Source organism: Macrosteles quadrilineatus, unplaced genomic scaffold (assembly GCF_028750875.1).
Source record: "Macrosteles quadrilineatus isolate MER2022 unplaced genomic scaffold, UCM_ALF_1.0 Scaffold_5__1_contigs__length_97177068, whole genome shotgun sequence".
Taxonomy (NCBI): domain Eukaryota; kingdom Metazoa; phylum Arthropoda; class Insecta; order Hemiptera; family Cicadellidae; genus Macrosteles; species Macrosteles quadrilineatus.
In genome coordinates this window covers 35,452,826-35,468,954 of record NW_026542598.1, presented here as the reverse complement: position 1 = coordinate 35,468,954, position 16,129 = coordinate 35,452,826, and the positions used below count along the sequence as shown (strand labels likewise).

At 45.3% G+C, this 16,129-nt stretch overlaps 3 protein-coding genes across 3 annotated transcripts; 2 read left to right on the top strand and 1 right to left on the bottom strand.

The window, feature by feature from the left end:
- Positions 1-3,001: 3,001 nt before the first annotated feature.
- LOC128995518 (uncharacterized protein F54H12.2-like) lies at positions 3,002-6,281 on the bottom strand. Its single transcript, XM_054420537.1, has 2 exons — positions 6,132-6,281; positions 3,002-4,249 (listed from the first exon to the last, which is right to left on the bottom strand). Exons 1-2 carry the CDS (start codon positions 6,279-6,281, stop codon positions 3,002-3,004), a joined length of 1,398 nt encoding a protein of 465 aa, XP_054276512.1.
- Positions 6,282-6,352: 71 nt separating this feature from the next.
- On the top strand, positions 6,353-7,489 carry LOC128995517 (uncharacterized). Its single transcript, XM_054420536.1, has one exon. The coding sequence runs from the start codon at positions 6,353-6,355 to the stop codon at positions 7,487-7,489; it is 1,137 nt and encodes a 378-aa protein (XP_054276511.1).
- Positions 7,490-9,277: 1,788 nt separating this feature from the next.
- LOC128995516 (uncharacterized protein F54H12.2-like) lies at positions 9,278-10,600 on the top strand. Its single transcript, XM_054420534.1, has one exon. It carries the CDS (start codon positions 9,278-9,280, stop codon positions 10,598-10,600), a length of 1,323 nt encoding a protein of 440 aa, XP_054276509.1.
- The last annotated feature ends 5,529 nt before the right edge of the window (positions 10,601-16,129 follow it).

Here is a 16,129-nt window from a genome sequence, read left to right as displayed (position 1 = left end):
GTTTTATAGACCATGCTAATGAAATATGTGATACAGATTTTGCTAACATATATTGGCATCATCCTCACTCAAATGATAATGTGCAGCAGAACAGCAGTAACAGTGGCAGAGGCAGTATTGTCCAGTATAAAAACTCTCTGCCAGACATGAACGATTTCGATGGTAGTGTACCTAATTTGATCATAGTGGACGACATGATGCTTGAAACAAACGACAGTGTAGTGGATTTATTTACAAAAGGCTCACACCATAGGAACTTGAGTGTTTTCTTCATAACGCAGAATCTATTTCATCAGGGCCGAGGTCAGAGAGACATCTCATTGAATGCTCATTACATAGTGTGTTTTAAAAACCCCAGAGATCGGGCTCAGATAAAACATTTAGCCCGTCAAATTTATCCGGATAGTACAAAATTTTATAGAGGAAGCATATGCGGACGCTACACGTGATCCGCATGCGTATCTATTGATAGACTTGAAACAGTCCACACCGGATGAGATGCGCATTCGTTCGACTATCTTTCCGGACGATCCGATTAATTCTGTGTACCTGCCGAAAAGAAGCAATGTCAGCGGCCACAATAAATAGAAAACGTCTATAGCGGATCAGTATCAGTCGTCATGTCGCAGTGTGTGAGGAAAGACGCAGCTCTACTGACGGTGTCGGCGACGATACACCACCTGTGAAACGAGCCAAGGGGGTGAATCGCGCCGTAGTGGCCAAAGGCCTGACTGTAGACGATTACAGACGATGTCTACAAGAACAGCGGGTCTTGTACACGGATAACGATCGATTTCAGACACGGCACCACATAATATACTCCGTTGTGGTGTCAAAACGATCGATGGCGCCGTACGATGACAAACGTTATATCGAAGAGGACGGCGTCAATACGTTACCGTGGGGCCACTATAGAATTCCAGCGCACCGGGCAATGCTATCGGCTCCAGAAGACTGCAACGGGAACGCCAGTAGATGCCACCGTCGGCGCAACATTGTATCGTCACCGTCAGCGACAATGGATGCGAGCGATAACGACGTTGACATCGAAGAAGTAGATTGAAGCAGTACAACAATAACATCAACATAGTGCTCGTATTTGCGGTGCATAAGCCTCAGATCGTCGTCGTGGTGGTGATGGCAAAGACAATTGACGGACAAATACTAGTAAAATGTATTTAAAAAAAATACCAAATATTTATCATTAATAAATAGTAATTTATTTAGGAATCAATTTTTAATAAGTCAATTTTTTTCAACTGTGATATTTGATAATTTTTTGAAACTGTGATATTTAATTTAGAATCAAATTATTTCAACTGTAACATTACTGTAATTGTAAAAATGAAAAAAAAAGATTTTATCAATATACACTTATTTATATTATGATCATAATTGTGAATTGTACAGAAAATATTTTGAAAATATATTCACTCACTTGTTCTTGTTTTGATTTATATAGAGTCATGATGGAAAATAAAAAGACCAACATTGTTTTCAAAATACACTTGTGTTTTTATTTTTTCCCAATCATTACTTATTCTAATGTACATTAGATAACTATATTATTATTTTTATTGAAATTTAAATTAGCTTTTTATACAATCCAAATAGAAATAAAAGACAGGTAAGTAAAATCAGTGGTAAAACATGTCGAAGAGTCTTCGAACCAGAACATCGTTGTTAACAGCGTTGCTGGGTGTCACGAAGGAAGTGGCATCACCGTCAAACAGCTGTATGAAATCATTCATCGTTATGTCGTACATTATGCGACAGTACAGGTAAGTCAGACAGTAGTGACCGCACACGGAAGTGTCGTAGCGTTGGAGTTGGTATTTATTGGATATGTAACGACGTGAATTGCGTCTTAAAAACTGTTGGTATTCAGCCAGATACGGTTGACGGCCGAAACTGTCGAAATATTCTATATGCGTAGCGTCACTGTCCATGTAGAAGGTTACCCAATGTTCACCACTCTCCGTGTGTGGCATGGTGTTCACCACTATGGCCGTCGAAGGCTCGATACGTGTCGGTAGACGGTCTGATGCGTACACTCCGATGTGCGTGATTCTGTCTCTTGGTAATTGGTACAAATATCTTTTGATGTCAGTACTGTTCATTGTGTCACGTCTTCTTCTTCTTCTTCTTCGTCTTCTTCGGGAATAGTATTGAGACTGGCGTTGCTACTGATCGATGTAGTCGTCACTGTCATCGATGCTTGTGTTATAAGTGACAGTGGTGGCGATGGTGATGGCGACGGTCCTCCTGTCGTTGACGATATATCATCGTACAATGGGCAGCAGTGTGTCGTTTTCGCCTCTTCAGCGGTGAGTAGTAGCCAGCCACGTAACAGAGTACAGTTTGAGAGCGAGCAACGGTGTTGTACGGTTTTGTGTCGACCACATCGCAACACGTTGGCGGACAGTAGATTGCCAATCGAAGCAAGTGAACCACAGCCAATATCGCACAAATCCACCACAGTTGTAATATTGTCACTCCATCTATTGTACTTGTTGTTGTTCACGTCTGTCATTAGATTCTTGATAATGTATTCTTTCTTTTCCACTCCCTTAACATATACGATGCTGCGACGCGAGAGGCAAGTGCGCAATTTATCGATCAACACGGAGTATGACACGTCACCGCGATTCCAGTCGAGTCCGTGACAATGTTTGGTCAACCAATAGGACTCTCTGAGTTTATCCGCAGTCAACGCGTCACGATCGAACGGCGCACGTGCGATGTGATGTAATAACAATGTGCCAGTCGACACGTCAACTACACTGGCTTCTTTCACTATGAAATCGTTGTTGTTGTCCTTGAAACACTGTAAGTCCAAAACCACAGCTGTGCAATCACTGTGCCTACATTGCTGCTGCTGCTGCTGTTTCTGTCGGTGCGACGGAGCTTGAAGGTAACAACGATCCATCACGATCAAAGGTCAGTGCGACACTGAGCTATGTGGTGGGGCAGCCGTGAATTTCTGTGTTGGTTCTTGTATTTAACCGCTGAAATCCACAGACACGTTGCGATGTCGGTCCACTTCGATTACATTGTCCATTTCGGCGTACACTATACAGTTGATGGAGGAGGCCAACGCTTCTTTGAATTGCAGTTCGATGCGCAAATTGCCGTTTCGTACCAGATTCCAGTGACTCGATTCGCCGGCCGACATGTCCGGCGTCAGGTCGAACGCCATCAGACAGTAGCCGTTCGGATAAGCCGATCTGCCGATCTCGTTGCCCTTGTCGGCGAACTGTATACCGGTGCCGGTGAACAGCGTGTGATAGGCGAGTGCGTAGAGTTTCGAGTCTCCCGTGAAGGCCGGTGTCAACGCCTTGCATGGCACTTGTTCACCGTCGATGTACAGAGCGAAATAGTTCAAATTGAAGTGTTGAAAATTAAATGGGTTTTTCTTGAAATCACCGTTGAACGCCACATTGTCCACCAATCCCACGATTATGCGTTTCGGCAACTGACCGAGAAACACACTGTCCAATGTCTTGCCCAGAATACCACTCGGTAGCGTGATGGATTTCACGTCCACACGTGTGATTGGATACTTGGCCGTACCACTTTCCAGCGTCTTGCTGTGCGCCACCAACACGCCGGGATTGATCTTACAACGACGCACAAACAGATTGGCCTCTCGAATGTGCACCTTGTAGTTCGTTGCTGTTTTCGACATTATGGCAAATGAGTTTCTCGACCTGACGAGACGCAATCGCATTTCCACACCATTCAACATAAACTTGGCTTGATTGCACAAATCTAGATGTAAATTTCCCACCATATCGATGTACGTACTTTTCTTTACGAAGTCGCGACGTTTCACTAGTCCTGCGTTGTTTGCCTCGCAATCGTCCATTTTGTCGGCTATGTCTTCGTAGAACATTGTGCTGGTGAGATGTGACTTTTTTGCGCTACCGCCGTAGTTCAGTAGATTTTCCAAATAGGCACGATAAGCGTAAGTGTTGTTTTGTGGTGACACCAGTTTGTGATTGATGTACAGATCCACTTGACTAAACAGCGAGTGAAGCCAATTGTTAACCGGTCCCATCTCTTCGACTAACGCCTCTTCCACTTTTGTGCCATCATCTTTCACTATTGTCGCTTCGATGTGCAACAGAGATTGCGTCAAGTCCGTGTATTCTTCTCCGTTAGCCGGTATGACAAACTCTATCGGCGAATCGTCTGTCAAAGACGAGATCGGCTTGTACTGAATCCACTTGCCGTTCTCTATACTAGTCTGAGTAGGTGGTAACGAGAATAAATCCAATTCGGTTTTCACACATTCACACGATTTCTGATGAATGAATGACATTTTTTGTTCTTCTTGTTGTTGTAGGAAAATATCGTCTAATTAAATATATCGTCTATCGACGGTATTCCTCTTGCTACTCTTCTTTTAGTAGATCTATTCCTCCTGTTTCTACTCTTCTTATTGACGCTTTTAACTTTGCTGCTGCTGGCGCCGGAACGTCGAGGTAGTCTTTTTGTTGTAGTTTTACGCTTTTTCTGTCCCTTATTGATAACAGGTCTTTTCATACTCTTCCTCCTCCTCCTTCTCTGTTTTGTTGTGGCAGCGGTGGACGTCCGTACTCTGAGAAGTGTCGCTAACGACTGCGGTGTGACGCGATGGGCACGTCTTTTCTTATATGTGACGGCACGACCACCTCCGCAGGGGGCTCACGCTTGCGTGGGTTCGTGGCCTGGGCGACCACGCGGACCCTAGCTCTCCCAGAGGGGAGGTAACTGCCCGGTGTCAGACCCGGCACTTCAGGTAGACCACAGTTATGGACGACTGGTAAGCGCCAGCCCCTTAGGGGGAGCCTCCAGTGACATTCCCTCCATTCAGGGTGGGGGGGGGGTGTTTAGCTCTCAGTGACGCCGTTAATTCCGCCTCTCCTCAACTACCTGTAACTGTGGTTGTGACTGAGTCCTACCTGTTGTGTTCGACTGACATTTTGTGAGGCATATCCTCGACTTTGGAAGTAGCCTCGTCCTGGGAGGTGAAATACCTAGCCCCCAGAGGGGAGGTAAATGCTCCGTGTTGGTATCGGCATTTCAAGTTGGCCACAGACATGGTCGACTGGGCATCGGGTCCCAGTGACATTCCTTTATCCAGGATGGAGGGGTGTTTAGCTCTAGGAGAGATGGAAGTACATCATAATCTCTAACCTACCTGTGTCTGTGGTACTTTGGGCTTCGGCCTGCTTGTGGTGTGCGACCAGCATTCAGTGGGCAAATCCTCGACTTTGGAAGTAACCTTTCCTGGAGGTGAAAACGGGCAAGTACCCGCAGCTCACGGGGACACTCAAGGGCAACGTAACTTTCCGCAGTGTGAGGGCAACGGTTTGTAGGTACTTATGCAAACCTATCCCTGTCTCTGAGCACGGACGGTATGGTTATCTTGAGTGTGGGGGGTTCTTCCCGGAACCTCAATTGAGTCAAGGGTGTCGCCACCTCTGGTGGATAGGTTCATCCGGGTGGGTCCCACTTCTATACCTGCCTCCTTTTGGGAAACCCTGATGGCCTGGCAGTGATGTTGGGTCTGACGGGCAAACGAAGTAGATCGGGTGCTGGGTCCGAGCCCGCCAGGGGTATCTGGGGATCTATCGCTCTGGATATCTCTGGTTCCCAGCAATGGGTCAGGCCTCGATCGGGCAGCGGTGTAAATGGGAGGTTGGGGTTCCCCCCGTCAGCGTGCTGATGGTCCCCTTCCTCCTGGCTATTGATGGCGGGTTCTGCCTGTCAGGGATGAGATAGGTCCCGAGTGTTGCTTGCACTAAATGCGTCGGGGCGCTCTACTATGGACCTCTAGGTTCCGACCTAGTGGAACCCAGGTGGAGTGACGCTTAAACAAGCAGCCGGAATCCCTGGTTAGGATTGAGGGGCAACCCTCTTTCCGAAGGGTCTGCTTCGGCAGCCGGCGAGCCTGATGACCTTAAGTCATCCGCCCATGATGTGCTAAAGGTTGATGCGTAAGCTTCGGCCTACATCATGGGGCCCGGGTATGTCCTGTAGGATAGGTACCGGGTAAGCAGTCAGGGGGCTTCGGCTCTCATGACAACAAATAATAATAATAATAATAATAATAATAATAATAAACGACCACCTCCACTCAATACGCGTTCCAGTTTGTCATCGGCTCTGCGTTTCAATGAGCCGGTGAATTCTTTGAGGCGTGTGACGGCCGCGTACCTCGGATGTTGTGTACCACCGGCGGACACTATGTCGCCGAGGAAACCAACACCTGAACGCAAAGCCTCTTTGCCCATGGCTTGATAGAGATCAATTACAATCGCCGTTGGACAGGTGGGAACCGTTTTCGCCGTAGTGCGGATAAATCATGAAACGAGTGTACTACAATCCCGAAGATCCTGCATCATACGGTGGTGTCACACGTCTATTACATGCGATACGCGAGAAGGAGGGAAAAGTTAAGAAGAAGAAGAGGACAAAACGGCAAACAGTGCTGGACTGGTTACGGACACAAGAAACTTACACGTTGCACAGACCGGTGCGTAAACGATTCACCCGCAACCGTTACGTGGTGTTCGGTCCCGACGAACTGTGGCAAGCGGATTTGAATGATATGCGCGGTCTGAGCTCGTTCAACGATGGAGTCAACTATCTGCTGACAGTGATAGATGTGTTCAGTAAACGACTTTACGTGATAGCGTTGAAAACAAAAAGCGGCAAAGAAGTGGCCGACGCATTCGAGAAAATATTTAAAAAACCCTCTGTCACGGTACCGCGCTGTCTACAGACGGACAAGGGAACTGAGTTCACCGGCGTCAAGGTAAAACAGTTGTTCAGAAAATACGACGTTAGATATGTTACAACACAGAACCCTGACGTGAAAGCGGCGGTCGTGGAACGTGTGAACCGCACTTTGAAATCACGCATGTGGCGTTATCTTACGTATAAAAACACGTACCGTTACATCGATGTGCTACAACAACTGGTGAACGCCTACAATCACAGTGCGCACAGCAGTCTGGGTACTACTGCTGACGGCAGAGCTGTACGTCCAATTGATGTGAAAAAAGAAGATAAGAAACTCGTATATCGAGTGTGGCGACACATGTACAGTAGTGGCAGCGGCATCAAGACTAAATTACCTAAGCGTAAAAAGGCAAAATTTGTGGCGGGCGATACGGTACGTATTGCAAAAGAAAAAAATATTTTTGCCAAAGGATACGAGACGAATTGGAGTAAAGAAGTGTTCGTGGTGGACCGCGAGTACGGTCATCATCCGTTACCGTTGTACGTGTTGCACGATTTGAACGGGTCACCGTTGATTGGTCTTTTCTACGAAGAAGAATTGCAAAAAGTCACCGTGCCGCCAGACCAACTGTACGATATCGATAAAATATTGGACACTAAAGGCAGTGGCCGCAGTAAGCGTTATCTCGTCAAGTGGAAAGGTTACGGCGACGAGTTCAACTCTTGGATACCGGCGTCAGAAGTGAAACAATTATAAAGGACAACAACCGCGTATCAGTGACAATGAGTAAATATAATCAGTTCTATTTGACCTTGCCCAGTAACAGTTCGATGAATTACTATCCGAACAACACAGTGGCTGATTATATAACTCAACTACCTACGTCTATCCATCTGACGGATGGTGAATGGGAAGTGGCTCTAGTTGAAGCGCATTACCCCTCTTCATTTCTGACGGTGAGCGATGATGCGAAGATATTTATCTACCATGAAGATCGCAGCGCTATAGCCACTGGCGGTGCTGACAAAACCAATAAAGTCAAAGTGGACATTCTCAAAGTGGAGCCTGGCAACTATAGCGATATCACCGAGTTGATACAAGTGTTGAACGCCATGGAACGCTTGAGGTTTTACGCCACTTTCATGTACGATGAAAACACCAAAGTGGTGGAAATAGCGATTCGCAGTCACGTAGTACAAATGGAATTGAGCACCGGTCTCGCGCTGCAGTTAGGGTTCGATCCTGTCGAGACAGACATGAAGACCAACAAGAAAGCCAAACTGCCGGCCAACATACAAGCCGGACTGCCGGGTGACATGTATGTGTATTGTGATTTGGTGGAGCCTCAGTTGGTGGGTGACACGGTGGCACCGTTATTAAAGATAGTCAACATCGATACGACAAACTACATGTACGGCGCGCACAAGACCGTGCATTTCACCGATCCGCATTACGTGCCCGTCATCAAGAGCACATTTGAGAACGTGGAAATTGACTTAAGGGGCAGCACAGGCGATCATCTGCCATTCCACTTTGGGACTACGTGCATGAAACTACACCTGCGCAGATCGCTCACCCTGGCATAAATATACGAGCAGCAGCAACGTAAACGGCGTCGACGGCGAAAACGACGACGACAACTAAAACGACGACGACAGCGAATACGACAGCGCATACGACAGCGAATACGACGGCGAATTCGACGGCGAATACGACGGCGATTACGACGGTGAATACGACGGCGAATACGACGGCGAATACGACGGCGACAACATCAACGAAGACGACAGCAACAGCATAAACATCAGTGGCAGCAACAGTAGTAGCAACAGCAGCAGCAGCAGCAACAACCACGATGAATACGAACGATCCGTATTTGGCCTACTATCGGCGACAGTTACAACAGTCGGGTAACGGTGTATCGTCCGTGTACAGAGGTGCACCGTACCAGCGCGGTCATGGCATCGGCAGTTTCCTCAGTGGACTCATGCGGTCTGTAGTGCCGTTACTAAAGTCTGGTGCAACCGCCATGTGCAAAGAGGCTTTGCGTTCAGGTGTTGGTTTCCTCGGCGACATAGTGTCCGCCGGTGGTACACAACATCCGAGGTACGCGGCCGTCACACGCCTCAAAGAATTCACCGGCTCATTGAAACGCAGAGCCGATGACAAACTGGAACGCGTATTGAGTGGAGGTGGTCGTGCCGTCACATATAAGAAAAGACGTGCCCATCGCGTCACACCGCAGTCGTTAGCGACACTTCTCAGAGTACGGACGTCCACCGCTGCCACAACAAAACAGAGAAGGAGGAGGAGGAAGAGTATGAAAAGACCTGTTATCAATAAGGGACAGAAAAAGCGTAAAACTACAACAAAAAGACTACCTCGACGTTCCGGCGCCAGCAGCAGCAAAGTTAAAAGCGTCAATAAGAAGAGTAGAAACAGGAGGAATAGATCTACTAAAAGAAGAGTAGCAAGAGGAATACCGTCGATAGACGATATATTTAATTAGACGATATTTTCCTACAACAACAAGAAGAACAAAAAATGTCATTCATTCATCAGAAATCGTGTGAATGTGTGAAAACCGAATTGGATTTATTCTCGTTACCACCTACTCAGACTAGTATAGAGAACGGCAAGTGGATTCAGTACAAGCCGATCTCGTCTTTGACAGACGATTCGCCGATAGAGTTTGTCATACCGGCTAACGGAGAAGAATACACGGACTTGACGCAATCTCTGTTGCACATCGAAGCGACAATAGTGAAAGATGATGGCACAAAAGTGGAAGAGGCGTTAGTCGAAGAGATGGGACCGGTTAACAATTGGCTTCACTCGCTGTTTAGTCAAGTGGATCTGTACATCAATCACAAACTGGTGTCACCACAAAACAACACTTACGCTTATCGTGCCTATTTGGAAAATCTACTGAACTACGGCGGTAGCGCAAAAAAGTCACATCTCACCAGCACAATGTTCTACGAAGACATAGCCGACAAAATGGACGATTGCGAGGCAAACAACGCAGGACTAGTGAAACGTCGCGACTTCGTAAAGAAAAGTACGTACATCGATATGGTGGGAAATTTACATCTAGATTTGTGCAATCAAGCCAAGTTTATGTTGAATGGTGTGGAAATGCGATTGCGTCTCGTCAGGTCGAGAAACTCATTTGCCATAATGTCGAAAACAGCAACGAACTACAAGGTGCACATTCGAGAGGCCAATCTGTTTGTGCGTCGTTGTAAGATCAATCCCGGCGTGTTGGTGGCGCACAGCAAGACGCTGGAAAGTGGTACGGCCAAGTATCCAATTACACGTGTGGACGTGAAATCCATCACGCTACCGAGTGGTATTCTGGGCAAGACATTGGACAGTGTGTTTCTCGGTCAGTTGCCGAAACGCATAATCGTGGGATTGGTGGACAATGTGGCGTTCAACGGTGATTTCAAGAAAAACCCATTTAATTTTCAACACTTCAATTTGAACTATTTCGCTCTGTACATCGACGGTGAACAAGTGCCATGCAAGGCGTTGACACCGGCCTTCACGGGAGACTCGAAACTCTACGCACTCGCCTATCACACGCTGTTCACCGGCACCGGTATACAGTTCGCCGACAAGGGCAACGAGATCGGCAGATCGGCTTATCCGAACGGCTACTGTCTGATGGCGTTCGACCTGACGCCGGACATGTCGGCCGGCGAATCGAGTCACTGGAATCTGGTACGAAACGGCAATTTGCGCATCGAACTGCAATTCAAAGAAGCGTTGGCCTCCTCCATCAACTGTATAGTGTACGCCGAAATGGACAATGTAATCGAAGTGGACCGACATCGCAACGTGTCTGTGGATTTCAGCGGTTAAATACAAGAACCAACACAGAAATTCACGGCTGCCCCACCACATAGCTCAGTGTCGCACTGACCTTTGATCGTGATGGATCGTTGTTACCTTCAAGCTCCGTCGCACCGACAGAAACAGCAGCAGCAGCAGCAATGTAGGCACAGTGATTGCACAGCTGTGGTTTTGGACTTACAGTGTTTCAAGGACAACAACAACGATTTCATAGTGAAAGAAGCCAGTGTAGTTGACGTGTCGACTGGCACATTGTTATTACATCACATCGCACGTGCGCCGTTCGATCGTGACGCGTTGACTGCGGATAAACTCAGAGAGTCCTATTGGTTGACCAAACATTGTCACGGACTCGACTGGAATCGCGGTGACGTGTCATACTCCGTGTTGATCGATAAATTGCGCACTTGCCTCTCGTGTCGCAGCATCGTATATGTTAAGGGAGTGGAAAAGAAAGAATACATTATCAAGAATCTAATCACAGACGTGAACAACAACAAGTACAATAGATGGAGTGACAATATTACAACTGTGGTGGATTTGTGCGATATTGGCTGTGGTTCACTTGCTTCGATTGGCAATCTACTGTCCGCCAACGTGTTGCGATGTGGTCGACACAAAACCGTACAACACCGTTGCTCGCTCTCAAACTGTACTCTGTTACGTGGCTGGCTACTACTCACCGCTGAAGAGGCGAAAACGACACACTGCTGCCCATTGTACGATGATATATCGTCAACGACAGGAGGACCGTCGCCATCACCATCGCCACCACTGTCACTTATAACACAAGCATCGATGACAGTGACGACTACATCGATCAGTAGCAACGCCAGTCTCAATACTATTCCCGAAGAAGACGAAGAAGAAGAAGAAGAAGACGTGACACAATGAACAGTACTGACATCAAAAGATATTTGTACCAATTACCAAGAGACAGAATCACGCACATCGGAGTGTACGCATCAGACCGTCTACCGACACGTATCGAGCCTTCGACGGCCATAGTGGTGAACACCATGCCACACACGGAGAGTGGTGAACATTGGGTAACCTTCTACATGGACAGTGACGCTACGCATATAGAATATTTCGACAGTTTCGGCCGTCAACCGTATCTGGCTGAATACCAACAGTTTTTAAGACGCAATTCACGTCGTTACATATCCAATAAATACCAACTCCAACGCTACGACACTTCCGTGTGCGGTCACTACTGTCTGACTTACCTGTACTGTCGCATAATGTACGACATAACGATGAATGATTTCATACAGCTGTTTGACGGTGATGCCACTTCCTTCGTGACACCCAGCAACGCTGTTAACAACGATGTTCTGGTTCGAAGACTCTTCGACATGTTTTACCACTGATTTTACTTACCTGTCTTTTATTTCTATTTGGATTGTATAAAAAGCTAATTTAAATTTCAATAAAAATAATAATATAGTTATCTAATGTACATTAGAATAAGTAATGATTGGGAAAAAATAAAAACACAAGTGTATTTTGAAAACAATGTTGGTCTTTTTATTTTCCATCATGACTCTATATAAATCAAAACAAGAACAAGTGAGTGAATATATTTTCAAAATATTTTCTGTACAATTCACAATTATGATCATAATATAAATAAGTGTATATTGATAAAATCTTTTTTTTTTCATTTTTACAATTACAGTAATGTTACAGTTGAAATAATTTGATTCTAAATTAAATATCACAGTTTCAAAAAATTATCAAATATCACAGTTGAAAAAAATTGACTTATTAAAAATTGATTCCTAAATAAATTACTATTTATTAATGATAAATATTTGGTATTTTTTTTAAATACATTTTACTAGTATTTGTCCGTCAATTGTCTTTGCCATCACCACCACGACGACGATCTGAGGCTTATGCACCGCAAATACGAGCACTATGTTGATGTTATTGTTGTACTGCTTCAATCTACTTCTTCGATGTCAACGTCGTTATCGCTCGCATCCATTGTCGCTGACGGTGACGATACAATGTTGCGCCGACGGTGGCATCTACTGGCGTTCCCGTTGCAGTCTTCTGGAGCCGATAGCATTGCCCGGTGCGCTGGAATTCTATAGTGGCCCCACGGTAACGTATTGACGCCGTCCTCTTCGATATAACGTTTGTCATCGTACGGCGCCATCGATCGTTTTGACACCACAACGGAGTATATTATGTGGTGCCGTGTCTGAAATCGATCGTTATCCGTGTACAAGACCCGCTGTTCTTGTAGACATCGTCTGTAATCGTCTACAGTCAGGCCTTTGGCCACTACGGCGCGATTCACCCCCTTGGCTCGTTTCACAGGTGGTGTATCGTCGCCGACACCGTCAGTAGAGCTGCGTCTTTCCTCACACACTGCGACATGACGACTGATACTGATCCGCTATAGACGTTTTCTATTTATTGTGGCCGCTGACATTGCTTCTTTTCGGCAGGTACACAGAATTAATCGGATCGTCCGGAAAGATAGTCGAACGAATGCGCATCTCATCCGGTGTGGACTGTTTCAAGTCTATCAATAGATACGCATGCGGATCACGTGTAGCGTCCGCATATGCTTCCTCTATAAATTTTGTACTATCCGGATAAATTTGACGGGCTAAATGTTTTATCTGAGCCCGATCTCTGGGGTTTTTAAAACACACTATGTAATGAGCATTCAATGAGATGTCTCTCTGACCTCGGCCCTGATGAAATAGATTCTGCGTTATGAAGAAAACACTCAAGTTCCTATGGTGTGAGCCTTTTGTAAATAAATCCACTACACTGTCGTTTGTTTCAAGCATCATGTCGTCCACTATGATCAAATTAGGTACACTACCATCGAAATCGTTCATGTCTGGCAGAGAGTTTTTATACTGGACAATACTGCCTCTGCCACTGTTACTGCTGTTCTGCTGCACATTATCATTTGAGTGAGGATGATGCCAATATATGTTAGCAAAATCTGTATCACATATTTCATTAGCATGGTCTATAAAACGCATGACAAACTGTGATTTTCCAGACCCCGAAGGGCCGGCTACTAAGGCCGAAAATGGATGCTTCCACCTCAAGTCCATCTCACCTACTGACTTACTGACTACACTGACAACACTACAAACTAATTTATAACAATAGGGAATAAGGAGTGTAAATAAAAGACGAATTGATTATGCTCTCAACGTGACTATACGTATTGACTTACAAAACCTATCAAAGTTACAATATCATTTTAAGAAAATTACAATTTTCATTAGATTTGAGGTTAATAAAAATAAAAAAAAGTTGATGTACATGAATGTAGTTTTTGTAAAAATTAATTTTAAATTTGTTTCAAACAAACTCCAACAGAGTATATTTACTGCCAGGTGGAGCGCTTCTTCTGACGAGGTTAAGTCTATCTTCGAATCCCCTGTTGTACTGGTCAATGCGTTGATCTGTGATCGCCTCGTTGTAGCGTCGTGGTAGGTAGACACGCATGTAGTGTTCATCGCCGCCTAGTCCCTCCAGCACGGCCATGACAGTCTCTCCGTACGGCGTGGTCACTCGTTCGAATTTCACAATACGATAAGAGCACTCTTCACGGAGATCGACGATCTTCGTGTACGGCGTGTTTACTTGCACGGTGTTGAGTTCATTTTTCAAGTTCATCACACCACTGTTGCTACCTCCACTACCGTTGACACTGACTGTCTCGCATTTCGACATAATAAATGTGTTATTAAAAAAGTTAAAGTCAAGCGAAACTGTACACTCGTTCGATCCACACAGTGGTTGGACGAGGAATGAATTGTTGCAGCAGCGACAGCGCAGTGGTGGAGAGAAAAATGCAGGTGTGTCGCAATATTTCTCAGAATCCACCCCTGTAGAAGTTTCTAGCACAAACCGGTTTTTTGTAGTTGTTTCTTTTTGTTTCGTCCCCTCGACTGCAGCTGCGCGTCAACACGTGGCTTCTTGGAATCATCGCTATTGTTAACATTATTTTTTGTCTCATTCGATTGTATCATAGTCACTGGCGCCACAGAACGTTTCTTCCTTTGTTTAATTCTTCCACCGTTTTCGATTGCGCAATCGATTGGTCTACGCCATGCGGGTAGTGGCATCATCGACTGTATCACACCGTGTATTTTTGGAACTCCCGTCAAACGATCAACCCATAAATTTTCTAATTGTGTCAGTAAATTATTCACACTGTTGTATATTTTATCTCCTTTCTTTTCATTCAAATATATGCCGGAACTGTGTGTTTGCACTCCTTCGTCAAATAATTGTAATTTCAATAAAACTCGACCTCGATTAGCGGGATTCTGTACGGTGTATTGAAAATCTTCGTCTATCCACATTATAACCGGCGAATCATTTGTAGATTTGAATATCCATCCTGCATGTTGTGCGTCTTGTTCAGGTTCTCTTTTTTTAGTTTCGCTGCCACTATCGATTTGTACATATTTCACATCACTAGTCGTCTTCACAGGTTTCTTGATAATTTTCTTTTTCTCATTTTGTTGCAGCTGATGCTCCTCCTCTGCATGATTCATAGGCAAAGTACTAATTGTGTTATCTTCCATCGCATGTATCTCTTCCATAATCAAACGAATAGTTTCTTCCGCATCGGCAATACTCGTAGACATAATATTAATAAACACAAACCGCGCACGTAACGACTGTACTCACTGCACGCGCAGAACTAACTGAATTGTCGGATGTATTGTGATATTGACAGCGTCACTAGCGTGCTGCTGCGGATAAATCAACAACTACTCTGATGTTAGTAATCACAAGATGATGTAATTACAAGCTGACATTACCACCTAGCTACGTGGATGATGTTTCTTCGCTATTAGAAGTATGACCACCGAAGAATGTCTCATTTAAAAACACTTTTCTCGCTTTCTGTAACACACTGTTAATCAATAGCAAACGTCGCATGTCTTTACGTTTACGGCCAACACAAGCTTTATTCAGCGATAGATTAATCATATCTCTAGCACTGATCTCCATCGCGAAGTAGTTACTGATGTAGACGGTTTGTAGGCTAGTAACAGACTTATAAGCGCTGTCTGGCATCCACCATAGAGACCTGGATGGTTCTAGGAAGCCGATAATAAAGCTGTTGTTTTGTCAGCAAACACTTTGCCACCGCCACACGACGCCTAGCCTAATATACCTCAAACAAAGAGATTGCGCCTTGTAAAAGCTGTTAGTACACAACTAATGGAACTATTAATCATCCGTAGTTGGCAGTTCTGAGAATCCGAGCCAAACGTTGTCGCCGCCACACTGACGCCTAGCATAATAAACCTCAAAGAAAGAGACCAAGTCTCGTAAAAGCTTTTAGAAACTAAAATAATGGATCTGTCACTCACTCGTAAGTGGTTTCCTTTGTATTCTAGGATCAAAGGGAGCGCCACCACCGTTAATTGTTTTCCTTTGTATTGAAGGGTCAAAGGGACAGCCGCCAGCACCTCGCTCCGTGGGTGGTCTGGCACATCCTAAGAGGTGTCGGATAGGTAAGTTGGGGGGGACAGG

Bases quoted from the DNA above. Each gene is read 5' to 3' on its own strand.
- LOC128995518 (XM_054420537.1), bottom strand. From the start codon at position 6,281: ATGGGCAAAGAGGCTTTGCGTTCAGGTGTTGGTTTCCTCGGCGACATA. The intron at 4,250-6,131 runs GTATTGAGTGGA...CCACCTACTCAG, and splicing joins CCGATGACAAACTGGAACGC to ACTAGTATAGAGAACGGCAA.
- LOC128995517 (XM_054420536.1), top strand. From the start codon at position 6,353: ATGAAACGAGTGTACTACAATCCCGAAGATCCTGCATCATACGGTGGT.
- LOC128995516 (XM_054420534.1), top strand. From the start codon at position 9,278: ATGTCATTCATTCATCAGAAATCGTGTGAATGTGTGAAAACCGAATTG.